This window comes from Temnothorax curvispinosus, unplaced genomic scaffold (genome assembly GCF_003070985.1).
Source record: "Temnothorax curvispinosus isolate PA1 unplaced genomic scaffold, ASM307098v1 QBEX01004656.1, whole genome shotgun sequence".
NCBI classification, from domain to species: Eukaryota; Metazoa; Arthropoda; class Insecta; order Hymenoptera; family Formicidae; genus Temnothorax; species Temnothorax curvispinosus.
In genome coordinates this window covers 1-11,712 of record NW_020214436.1, presented here as the reverse complement: position 1 = coordinate 11,712, position 11,712 = coordinate 1, and the positions used below count along the sequence as shown (strand labels likewise).

Below are 11,712 nucleotides of genomic sequence, written 5' to 3'. Positions count from 1 at the left end.
AATAGGTGTTTTAAGCCCTAAGCCCTAAGAAATTGACCAATCACAGTCAATTATTCTCCTCAAATTCAACTGTGATTGAACCATTTCTTAAGGCTTAGGGCTTAAAACACCTATTGAAGATGGGCACTTAAAGCAAGGTTGTAGACCCGCACTTACGTGCAATGGCCTTATGCCACAGGTATGGTTATACTGTAGTATGGTCTAGTTTACACCGATTGACACCGATCTCTTGATACGCGTATCAAATAGTATATTTGAACTAATCAGCCAATAATCAGACTTATTTACTAGTTATTTATTATTTAATACGCGTATCAAATGGTCGGTGTAAACTAGGCCTATATTATTTGGCACGCACAGACTACGCTTTCGCATTTTCCGCTGCATGGGACATTAAAAAACAAATTTATGCGGATCGGAATCACACGTATGTATGTACATATACATCATGCAATACATCTTTCACATTAACAAACTCCATTTATAACTTACAAAATTGGTCGCGTTCAGCAAACCAAGCCGCTAAGTAGCAGTCGAACATGATTGGCTCTTACTTTTAGAACCAAACAATCAACGCAGAGTGTTGATAAGACGAACAGTTGTATCTGCTGAACGCGCCCATATTGTCACCAATTGCTACAACATTCAATCGCTAAAAATGAATTCTGAAAAATTGTTTGTTATTATTTGCGTATTATTAAATAAATTAAAACAATGTTGGTGTCTATTTAAAACAAGTACTACGCAGTAAAATTATAAAATTATTACCAGTGAGAAAAAGCGTTTCAAAACAATTTTTAATTATAATGATTGACGATAATGATAACGCTGAGGAATATAAAGTTTTTGTCGAGTCAATTGATTCTGATAGATTTTTTCCCGTAGAATAAGTAGTACTGTAAGTAGATGTAAATTGGTAAAGCGTGTATAATAGATATAAACACTGGATAAACTTATTCGTAAGGGTAATGTGTCATAATAAAAATATGTTTTGTTTGAAAATAACTTGTATTTGTTTGAAACTAAATATACCTAAGTACAATAATATAGTCATACTTAATATTAATGTAATAAAAAATACAATTGTAATAATAAAAATAAATAGATATAATAATAACAATAACGTAGTAAAAAAAGCTTCTTTTATATCAGATAGCAGATTAATTGCATGAACATAAAGTAAATATGATTTATTTAATTGTTATTGGTTATTTAATTTATCTTGCTCTTCCATGAGCATAGCAAGGAATTTCATTTCTAATTCGGTTCGCTTTCTGTATGGTAGTTTCCTTAAATAATCCTTCTCCGAATAGAAGTAAAAATCCATCAACTCCGTCAGGTCGTTTATATTGGTTTCGTGTAATGTTGCGATAACGATTTCGTAAAATTCGTCGTTCGTCTTGCTCAGGCTGGGTTCGTCTTGACGCTTTCAGTGCTGTAAGCATCATTCTATCTTTGTTGCACATCGAACATCAAACGAAGATAGAGCGATGCTTTCAGCGCTGAAAGCGTCAAGACGAACGCAGCCTTAATCTGTCTGACTTTCTTTCTAAAATATTATTAATTTTCAACGCATAAAATAAATTTATTAAAATGTTTAATAAAGTAATATATAGAACCGTACTTTTACTTAAGTTTAATTCAATTTTTCCGGAGTTTTATGGCACACACAAGCAATAAGTTTGATACATTGCTGCTCGCATTGCTGCTCGCATTGCTGCATGTTGGTTGGGGCACCAACACTGAGTCTTCACTAACTTCAGTTAACATACTTTCATCTTCTTCATTGTTTTGAACGTTTGATAGTAGACTAGTATGTACATACATGTTCTGAAGAGAAAAACAGCACTTTTAATATCGGATCGGGTCTTAACAAAGAATAGTCAAAAACCTTGGAGAAAAATTCTATTGCGTGGATACTAATTTCAAGTGTCCAAGAGGACTAAATAAAATAACCAAGTCAAGTCTGTAGTAGTGTCTCTGTATTTTAAATATATTGACTTTTTAAACAATGTATATATTAAAATTATTATTAAACTTACAAAGATTTTCCTAAAATATCATCCAAAAAGTTATTTACAACTTTCTACATCTTTTTACACAGCATTAAACAAGTTTTCATGACGTAAAAGACATTTGAATTTTTTATGTCAATATATTCCCTGTATAATACGTGGCTAATATTTCATTTAGCATGGTGAATCCATAAAAGATTTAATACTATTTTTTCTATTTTTATGAAAAAATACAAGTTGTATTAAATTATAATAAATTATAAGAAATATTTACTATTTTCTATATTTTACAACAATTATATTGTAAATTGACGTTTTTTAATGCTTTAAATAATCATAGAAAATTTTACTTACATATTGAAAATTATCTATTTGCATAAATATACTAAAAAAAGAACTAGGGTAAACCAGCCAGTGAATGAACGGGGCCCAGCTAGCAAATGAACAAAATCACTTATATTTTAAATATGAAAAAAATTATAGGTCGAAGATAAATGATTTTGTGCTGAAAATTAAGAGAAAAATTCACAGGTGGCGTTGAGATCAATGTCACGGTTATAAACAAAGTGTCGACTTAAGGAGAAATATTTTCATGCTTTATGACGTGCAAGCTAATAAGAGGTTAATTTTGGAGAGGTTGCGATTTTACGTTTGAATAAGCGTTATAATTGATTTTCGAAGGTAAATATTGCATCATATAAGTAAAGCTAGAGTCAATAATTTATTTTGTCAAACATTTTTCTGTAAATTCGTAAAAATACGCTAAATATAATGATGTCTATTCACTGGTGTGATTTTCTAACCTTTTCCCCAGTGAATGAACATGTTGGCTCTATTTTAGTAATTAGGTAGTTTCTAGATAGTAATATATAAATTGACTTGACATTTTTAATTTTTGTCTTATTTTTTTGTGAAATTGCAAAATAACTGGTCAATATTTATATTTATTTATTTATGTCTATATATTTCTTTAAATTTTATGAGTATTGTAGTTACTGAATAAAAAGAAAATCTCACCAATGATATTATTGTTCATTAGATGGCATCGGCAAAAAAGAAAGGCCCAAAAAAAGTATATGAAAGATTTAAATATACAGAAAAAGATATGGAAGAGGCTCTGAAAGCTGCTCGGAGTGGTATATGTCAATCTCCACCGCAGCAGCAACATATAATGTTCCAAAATCAACATTGCATGGCAGATACACTTGCAAAGTTCCTAATCAGCGTAAGTTGGGACCCAAGTCGATACTTAGGCAAGGCTCAGGTTGGCTTTCCTATGCACCCAGACGAGGTGAAGGATGCTGTACAACGTGTCATCGAAGAATGTCCACTTTCCACCGAAAATCCATTTAAAAATAATAGACCTGTTGAAAAATGGATGGATCTATTTCTAAAAAAGCATCCAGAAATTCGTAAAAAAAATACAGAAATTATTTCGAAGGCTCGTGCGTCACCGAAAAAGGACTACGACAGTGGTTTGCTGAAGCGAGAGCCTTTTTGGAAGAAAACGATGTGCTTGATATTCTTAACCATAGAGATATAAGAATAGAGTGCGCAAGCGAGCTGAAAAGGCGATAGAGGAATAGAAAGAGAACGCTGCATATGGGCCCCTGCTGTCTTTGTCTATGCGCGCATGTGCAGTGATGTGCAGGTCATGAAAGATTGTACCTCGGTATTCTCGATGTTTTATCTCGTTCTATCTCTATGTCATTTTTAGCTAACCTTCTTCTTATTTAAGCAAAAACATTTTAAAATGACAAAGAAATGCTTGATATGTAAAACAGAAGCATCTCCTAATTCCAATTGTAGTTTTCACACGTAAGTACATATTAATATCTCTAACCTCAAAATTTAATTAATTTTCAGTGGACAATAGCAAAACTGTATACTTTTATAAATATTTAATAATGTGCATTTGATATTATATTGTTTGTAGTAAAATTTTTATTTTTTTATTTTTTTATATTTTATTTCTTTGTGTTAAATAATAAGACTAATTTAAAAGATTTAATTTTTGTGTTAAAAGAATTTAATCTTTGTGTTTAAAAAATTTAATTTTTGTGTTAAATAATAAAAGACTGAATAGAATTCTATTCTATTCTATGATTAACATTGTATAAACAACATGTAATAAATTTTGTTTTATTATTATATATATTGAGTATATTTATATACAATTCCATATTCAATTCCATATTCAAAAAAAAGTAATATTTTATGGTAATACTATGTACTTTGCTGTAATAATTTGGTAATTTTGGGAATTATTATTTAAGGACATATTTTCAAAAGGGTTCAAGAGGTTAGAACATAAATGCGTTATTATAGGTTATATCTCTACATGCGTTATAGACACTGAGCAGCGCAAAGACGCATGCGTGCATAGATAAAAACAGCAGGGGCCCATATGCAGCGTTCTCTTTCTATTCCTATATCGCAGTCTCTTACGTGCGAGCATATGACTCGCGCACTCTATTCTTATATCTCTATGTTCTTAACAGACCTCGCAGCATATGTAACTGTAAGGCTGGTTTCACATGGGGCGTAAGATGCGTATGCCTAACTTGCGTCAGCCAATCAAATCGTCTCGGTATTTAATCGTATCATACGCGTATAGTAACTGAGATGATTCGATTGGCTCACGCAAGTTACGCATACGCATCTTACGCCCCATGTGAAACCAGCCTAAGAATATCGTTACGCCGTGATTGAATGAGTCTTATTATGTGATTGGTCGCTTGAAGTACTGATGTGCGCCGTAGCGTTCTGCGCAGGAAGGAACGCCTGGATTGGCGAAAAGTGAGAAAGAACAGTGAGTGAAGACAGTCGTTGTTGGACGCTAGACACGTACGCGTCTTTGTGCAACTCTCGAGTAATAAAAATTACCTTGTTCCTTCAATATATCAAATATCGTCTTTCACCTACTATCATCCTTATCCTGACATCTCCCCGCGACACATATCGTGGTCAGTGCCGTAAACTACGGTGCGTAACAACAAGAACAGAAATAAACTCTTTACATAACGGTGACGAGACAGGTGTGCAAACATGCCCGAAAAGTGGTTTGTTATTAGGCCCAAAAAGCGAGAAAAATTTCTATGTAATTGCGAACGGCAAGGAAAAAGAGTGCATAACGGTTCTCTGCACGTTTTTTGCTGCTGGTGAGGCAATACCACCGATGATCGTATTTCCCTATAAAAGAATTCCGGTACACATTGTCCAATCAGTCCCAGACGGGTGGCCAATTGGTCGGTCAGATAGTGGTTGGATGATACACGCCACATTCTATGAATATGTAGCCAACGTTTTTTATCCATGGTGCGTAGGAAATAACGTACAATTCCCGGTGCTATACTTCCTTGATGGACATAAATCTCACATCAGTTTGGCACTTCGAGATTTCTGTGTCGAACACGCAATCATTCCCTACTGCTTGCCGCCTAATTCCACTCACATAATGCAACCGTGCGACGTTACAATATTTAAACCATTGAAAGCACATTGGAAAAAAGTAGTGTACGAACACAAACAGCAAACGCAGAAACCAATTACAAAAGCAAATTTTGCTTTGTTATTCAAAAAAGCTTTTGACCGTCTATTACTTAAAGTAGAAACTATTCAGAATGGCTTTAAAACTTGCGGATTGTATCCTTTCGACGAGAATGCGGTTAATTATAGTAAGTGCATTTCCACTAGGAGAGCCAATCTTCAACAAATGTCATTAAAATCCATCTCGACACAGGACTTTGCTTCAACAAAGAAAGTCATAGAGCACGTTATTGGACCTGCAAAAGCCAAATTGTTTGCAAAAATGAGAAATGCAATCCAAGGCGAAAATGCTACCGATCCTCTCTTTACGCTGTGGACAATTTTTACCGATCATGTTGAAGATACACATAGGTATGTCAAACGACGAAGAAAGCATTCCCAACACTCTAGTACAGGCTCAAGAAAATGTCATTCTGATCTCGGACGATGCAATATTGCAAGAAGTTGAGAATTCTATCTCGTTTCCCTTCGAAGAATTGACGGATCTTAATTGTAAGTCAGGTCTATCATCCCCAATTAAAAAATTTTTTGCTTGAATATTTTACACATTTTTTTGTACAGACTTCGTGCATTTTTATACTACGAAAGTTTGAGTATGGTGCGGTTAATCAGACAATTAATAACTTTAATATTCTACATCAAATAACATTTCTTCTTTTCAATCAAAATTTACAATTATAATAAAAAATATATGAATTTTATTTTGTAAATACATGATAAAAATAAAAAATAAATACAGTAAAAATATATGAATGTGTATTTTGAGTCGATCGCTTATTACCTATTTCTTTGTTTCTATTATGCATTTTCAGCGGATTTGCCAATATATAAGATTGTTATGGAGGATTCCACTAAGGAAGAAAGAAAGATGATTGATAGCGAGTATACACGACTAGTCTTAGATGAAAATCGGAACAACCTGGAGGAAAATGATGAAACTATTGTCAGCGAATGCATAGTAAATATCTTACATAAAGAGAATAATAATTTGAGAATCCATGAAACAAATATAGAGAAAGAGAGTCATTCCGATGGAAATAACAAGATTGACGAAAATGAACGCGCATCAAGCACCACTCATCAGCAAGAAAATGCTCCATTGGAAACTTCGACTGAAGAGGAAAATAACTTGCCAAATGAGAATCAGAATAAGAAGTATAATATGTCACAAGTTGCATTATCTAGTCGAGGAAACGTACCCATAGAAAAAATATGGGAAAAGCATCTTAAGGGCCAATTTCACCAACCACAGTTAGCTTAACCGACGGTTAAAGTTAGCAGGATTGACCAATAGAAAGCAGGGTGGATTCATTTCTATTGGTCAATCCTGCTAACTTTAACCGTCGGTTAAGCTAACTGTGGTTGGTGAAATTGGCCCTAAGTGGCCCGAGTTCGAGAAAAAAGACCAGAAAGTCAATCAAGAACCAAATTTTTAAAAAAAAAATTACCATACGCAACAACATCTTCAAAATGGAAACATTATTACGAATTGATAAAACGAGAGCAAGAGGAAAAAGAAAGAAAAGCTGCGGAACGACTTGTCAAGCAAAACATTAAAAAAGAATCGGTTGAGGCTGCAAAAACAGAAAAAAGAAAAGCAAGGGCTGAAAAAGCGAAAGAGAAAGAAAAGAAGGAAAACATTAAAAAAGAATTGGTTGAGGCTGCAAAAGCAGAAAAAAGAAAAGCAATGGCTGAAAAAGCGAAAGAGAAAGAAGAGAAGGCAGAAATGAAAAAAAAGCGAAAATTGAAAGAGAGCAGACTTCAAAACCAAAGACACGACAACGTGCAATTAAAAAAACGTCCCTAGCTACGTAAGTGGAGATAATGTATAAGAAATAATGTATAATAAATATAATATAATAGATGTGTGTATAAGTATCTCTTTCATATCGTTTGCCTTCGAGATACCTAAAACTATTCTCAAGAGTAAAGAAACCAAAAAAGCTTTATGTTAGGTTAGGTTAGATTAGCTTTGTGATACATAGGTTTATACTTTATAGTATTATTCCAGTGCAAAAATAACATTCTGTGATTGTTAAAATATAATATTTAACTTTAATTATTAAGACATTTATATACATTAGTAGGTATATATCTACATGGAATACGTGTTCATTCACTGGTAAGCAGCCGTTCATTTACTGGCAATTTTGTTCATTCACTGGTATATCGGTCCTTTTGTCACTTAATTTCTATTTATTTTCTAAATGTTTTATTCTGTGAATGCACTTTTAATATTTTTTTTTAATAATCAGTATGATATATTGAATCAACTACATCGATGCTGAAAGTGATACGGATAATAATTTTATTTCACGTCTCTAATGAATAGGAGACGCTGCTTATTTGTTCATTCACTGGCTGGTTTACCCTAAACTAAAACTATCTTTATTGCTTATAGTCCAGTCAAAATACGGAAAAAAGGGGGGTACCTAGAAAAAATTGCAACGCAAGGTTTTATTACGTCATTGTGTTCAGAAAAATATACTGAACAACATATTCAAATTCCGCCATTTTCCGCTATCCCTAAGTGTGTTTCTTATTAACAATTTATAAACAAATTCGTTTTTCTCCACAAATACGATGAATTTGAAGTTTTTGTAGAGATCAAAGTTGTAGAGCAGACACATATCTACAAAAAATGTTCTTATGAATTTTTTGAAATATCTCATATTATTTGAGATATTTGCAACAAGAGCTACTAGGCTACGCGCGGAGCGGAGCGGAGAGTTCTAACAAGCACACGGCAGTCTCTACCGGTCGCTGCTAGTTCTGTAGGTTCTACAAGGAACTTGAGTTGCGGTTCTTGATACTAGTATATGTGTCTATGTATACACACACAATATATATATCTATATATATAAAACAAAGTCGGGTTAGTTACACCATTTATAACTCAAGAACGGCTGGACCAAATTTGTATTAAAACCATATAAAATAGGGGGTAGAATTTTCCGGAATAGCAGAATAACTAATAAAATATCAGAAAAATTCACGTAAAAAAAAATTAATCTAGAAAGATATCCAAATACATAGAAAAAATACATAGAGGGAGGGAGGGAGAGAGAGAGGGAAAGAGGGAGGGGAAAAGAGAAAGAGAAAAAGAGGGGGAGAAAGAGAGAGAGAGAGGAAGAGAGGAGAGAGGGAGAGAGGAAGGGGGAGAGAGAGAAAGAGAAGGAGAGAGAGAGAGAGAGAAAGAGGGAGAGAGGGAGAGAGGGGGAAAAAGAGAGAGAGTGAGGGGGGAGGAAGAGAGAGGGGGAAAGGGGGGAGAGAGAGGGAGAGAGAAAGAGAGAGGGAGAGAGAGGGACTATTTGCGTGTCTTATCACTACATTCATTACTGTTAGGCGGTACGAAGTTCGCCGGGGCAGCTAGTATATACATATATGGGACAATCCACGTCACTTTTACCCCTGCTCTGTCCAAAATTGGTATGGACAAATTTTAATGACTAAGGGCGGAAAATGTTCGTCTTGAAAAGAGCTTTCGAAAGACGTGTGGCATATATGCGCAATTCAACATGGCGTCATGTTGAATCTGAAATTTTGAATTTATTCCTTTAAGCAGCCATAACTATGACGCCATGTTAAATTGCGCATATATGCCACACGCCTTTCGAAAGCTCTTTTCAAGACGAACATTTTCCGCCCTTAGTCATTAAAATCCGTCCATACCAATTTTGGACAGAGGGGGGGTAAAAGTGACGTGGATTGTCCCATATATGTATACACTACCCTCCATAAGTTTGGAAACACTCTATAAAATGCAATATACAGAAAATAGTACATAATAGTATATATGTTATCCAACAGGCTTTTAAAATAAAGAATTTTCATTAATTTTTACATTCCTTAAAGTAACCACACCTTTTGCTTTAATGACTGCCTTGCATATTCTCGGCATACGGTGGATCAACTTTTGGAGTTCAGTCAGGATACGTTTCCATTCTTGCTGGAGAACTTCCCAAAGGTGCACCTGTGACTTGTGATTTGCTGTTCAACAAATTCAACTCCGAGCATTTCGGTGTCGCGAAATAATCATCCGACATATTTTCGGCATGTACAAGTGTTGCAAGTGTCCCAGTGTCCCAGGTGGAAATATATATGATTATTTGAACGTCTTACGATATATTCATACCAAAAATCTGCACAGATCGCTGCCGTGCGACTATTTATCTGTAAATAGTCGCACGTACGGCATCTGTCATAGAGTGTTTCCAAACTTATGGAGGGTAGTGTATATATATATATATATATATATATATATGTGTGTGTATACATAGACACATATACTAGTATCGAGAACCAACTCAAGTTCCTTGTAAAACCTAGAGAATTAGCAGCGACCGGTAGAGACTGCCGTGTGCTTGTTAGAACTCTCCGCTCCGCTCCGCGCGTAGCCTAATAACTCTTGTTGCAAATATCTCAAATAATATGAGATATTTCAAAAAATTCATAAGAACATTTTTTGTAGATATGTGTCTGCTCTACAACTTTGATCTCTACAAAAATTTCAAATTCATCGTATTTGTGGAGAAAAACGAATTTGTTTATAAATTGTTAATAAAAAACATACTTAAAGATAGCGGAAAATGGCGAAATTTGAATATGTTGTTCAGTATATTTTTCTGAACACAATGACGTAATAAAACCTTGTGTTGCAATTTTTTCTAGGTCTAATCGTATTTTGACTGGACTATTATCCCCGTGGGGTTTGCAAGGCGTTTTTATAAGGAACGTTACCCAAACCTTTACACTACTACCCTCTCAGTAAGCAAAAAACCATTATTACAATGTTATTGCAACGATATTCTAGAACTTGTAATGTTGTTAAATATGTAGTTCTTAATGTTGTATAGAACATCATTATGAACATACTTTGACCACGATTCCGAAATTTCAGTAATGTTGAAATGGGAGTGCCATAACGTTGCAAATAACATTGCGCTAAGGTTTTTTTATCATTCCTGTAATGTTTTTGAGATAAAAATTTAAACGTACTATCAACTTTATTACAATATTATATTAAGATTACCGTAATGTTAATTCTAACATTTATTTAAAGTTCTTATTGATTTTATTTCTATTACAGGCAACATGTTTTCAATAAATATGCAATAGTAATAAAATATCTCAATATTTATTGTCTAATTATTATTTAGATTGCTTTTTTATAGACCAGGCTTGGACAACTTTGAGCTCCAGAACCACGACACTTCTTTTCTATCCACGGAAAGTAGGGGAGTGTCGTGGCTCCGGAGCTCGAAGTTGCCCAGGCCTGTTATATACCAATCTGCATTAGGGAATAATTCACTAATTATCATAAAAAAGTTTTATTTATATAAAAATAATATATACCATATATTACAGTTTTCAGTTTATCACAATAATATCTTTGGTGAAGATCACTGATCCTAGCGTAAGGTTTTGGGATAAAACTCATCTTTCAAATAAAAAAATTTGTTACTATAATAATGACTCGCGCCGAGCCACGCAAGTAAGATAATATATTTATCACTTCCTGAAAAATAAAAGTAGAATTAAATTAGTGAAAAAGCTACTTATAAATTATAACGCGGCAAACTATAATAATTTTATTTTATAGAGAGTATATACCGAAATACATTACATTACCTTTTTAATGTTTTTTTTCCTTACGGACATTTGCGAATCTGAACCACTCCATTACAAAGTGTTGAAAATCTTTTTTTGTATTCCGAGGGAATATTGCTCTAAAAGCTTCTGAAATAAGAAAAATTCAATACAGTTTATTGTTAGATGAAAGAAATAAATAATGTTAATTTAACGGCAATTAAAACTTATGATAATTATTGAAATAACACAAAAGTTTCCGGAATAGTTTACATATATACTAAATCGATCAAAAATATTAGTTTATGGATATATATATTTTTCTTTTATTTTGTAAGAATTTTTAACGTGTATGTGTGTCCTGCTTTTTAACGATGATTGCTACAAAAAATAAGGAGACAATTTTAATAAATTCTGAGACATAAAACATAGCATTTAATACTGCAAGTAATATATACATTTCTTAAAAACTTACTTACTTTTAATGCTCAGAATTGTGTGTGCGTATCTCCAATTTTATAATTATTTTTTTGGCCAGTTCATGAACACATGGAGGCTA

The 11,712-nt window shown here is 33.5% G+C and overlaps 2 protein-coding genes and 1 long non-coding RNA gene across 3 annotated transcripts; 2 read left to right on the top strand and 1 right to left on the bottom strand.

Annotated features, from left to right (window-relative positions):
• The first annotated feature begins 2,416 nt into the window (after positions 1 to 2,416).
• Positions 2,417 to 3,718, top strand: LOC112453730. Its single transcript, XM_025014634.1, has 2 exons — positions 2,417 to 2,696; positions 3,055 to 3,718. Exon 2 carries the CDS (start codon positions 3,055 to 3,057, stop codon positions 3,556 to 3,558), a length of 504 nt encoding a protein of 167 aa, XP_024870402.1. The 5' UTR covers positions 2,417 to 2,696; the 3' UTR covers positions 3,559 to 3,718.
• Positions 3,719 to 4,707: 989 nt separating this feature from the next.
• LOC112453731 lies at positions 4,708 to 6,841 on the top strand. Its single transcript, XM_025014635.1, has 2 exons — positions 4,708 to 6,056; positions 6,377 to 6,841. The coding sequence occupies exons 1-2, from the start codon at positions 5,834 to 5,836 to the stop codon at positions 6,823 to 6,825; spliced, it is 672 nt and encodes a 223-aa protein (XP_024870403.1). The 5' UTR covers positions 4,708 to 5,833; the 3' UTR covers positions 6,826 to 6,841.
• Positions 6,842 to 10,878: 4,037 nt separating this feature from the next.
• LOC112453734 lies at positions 10,879 to 11,712 on the bottom strand. The gene is made up of 3 exons (XR_003040649.1): positions 11,633 to 11,712; positions 11,196 to 11,303; positions 10,879 to 11,082 (listed from the first exon to the last, which is right to left on the bottom strand). It is a non-coding gene; the product is annotated as an uncharacterized LOC112453734 (long non-coding RNA).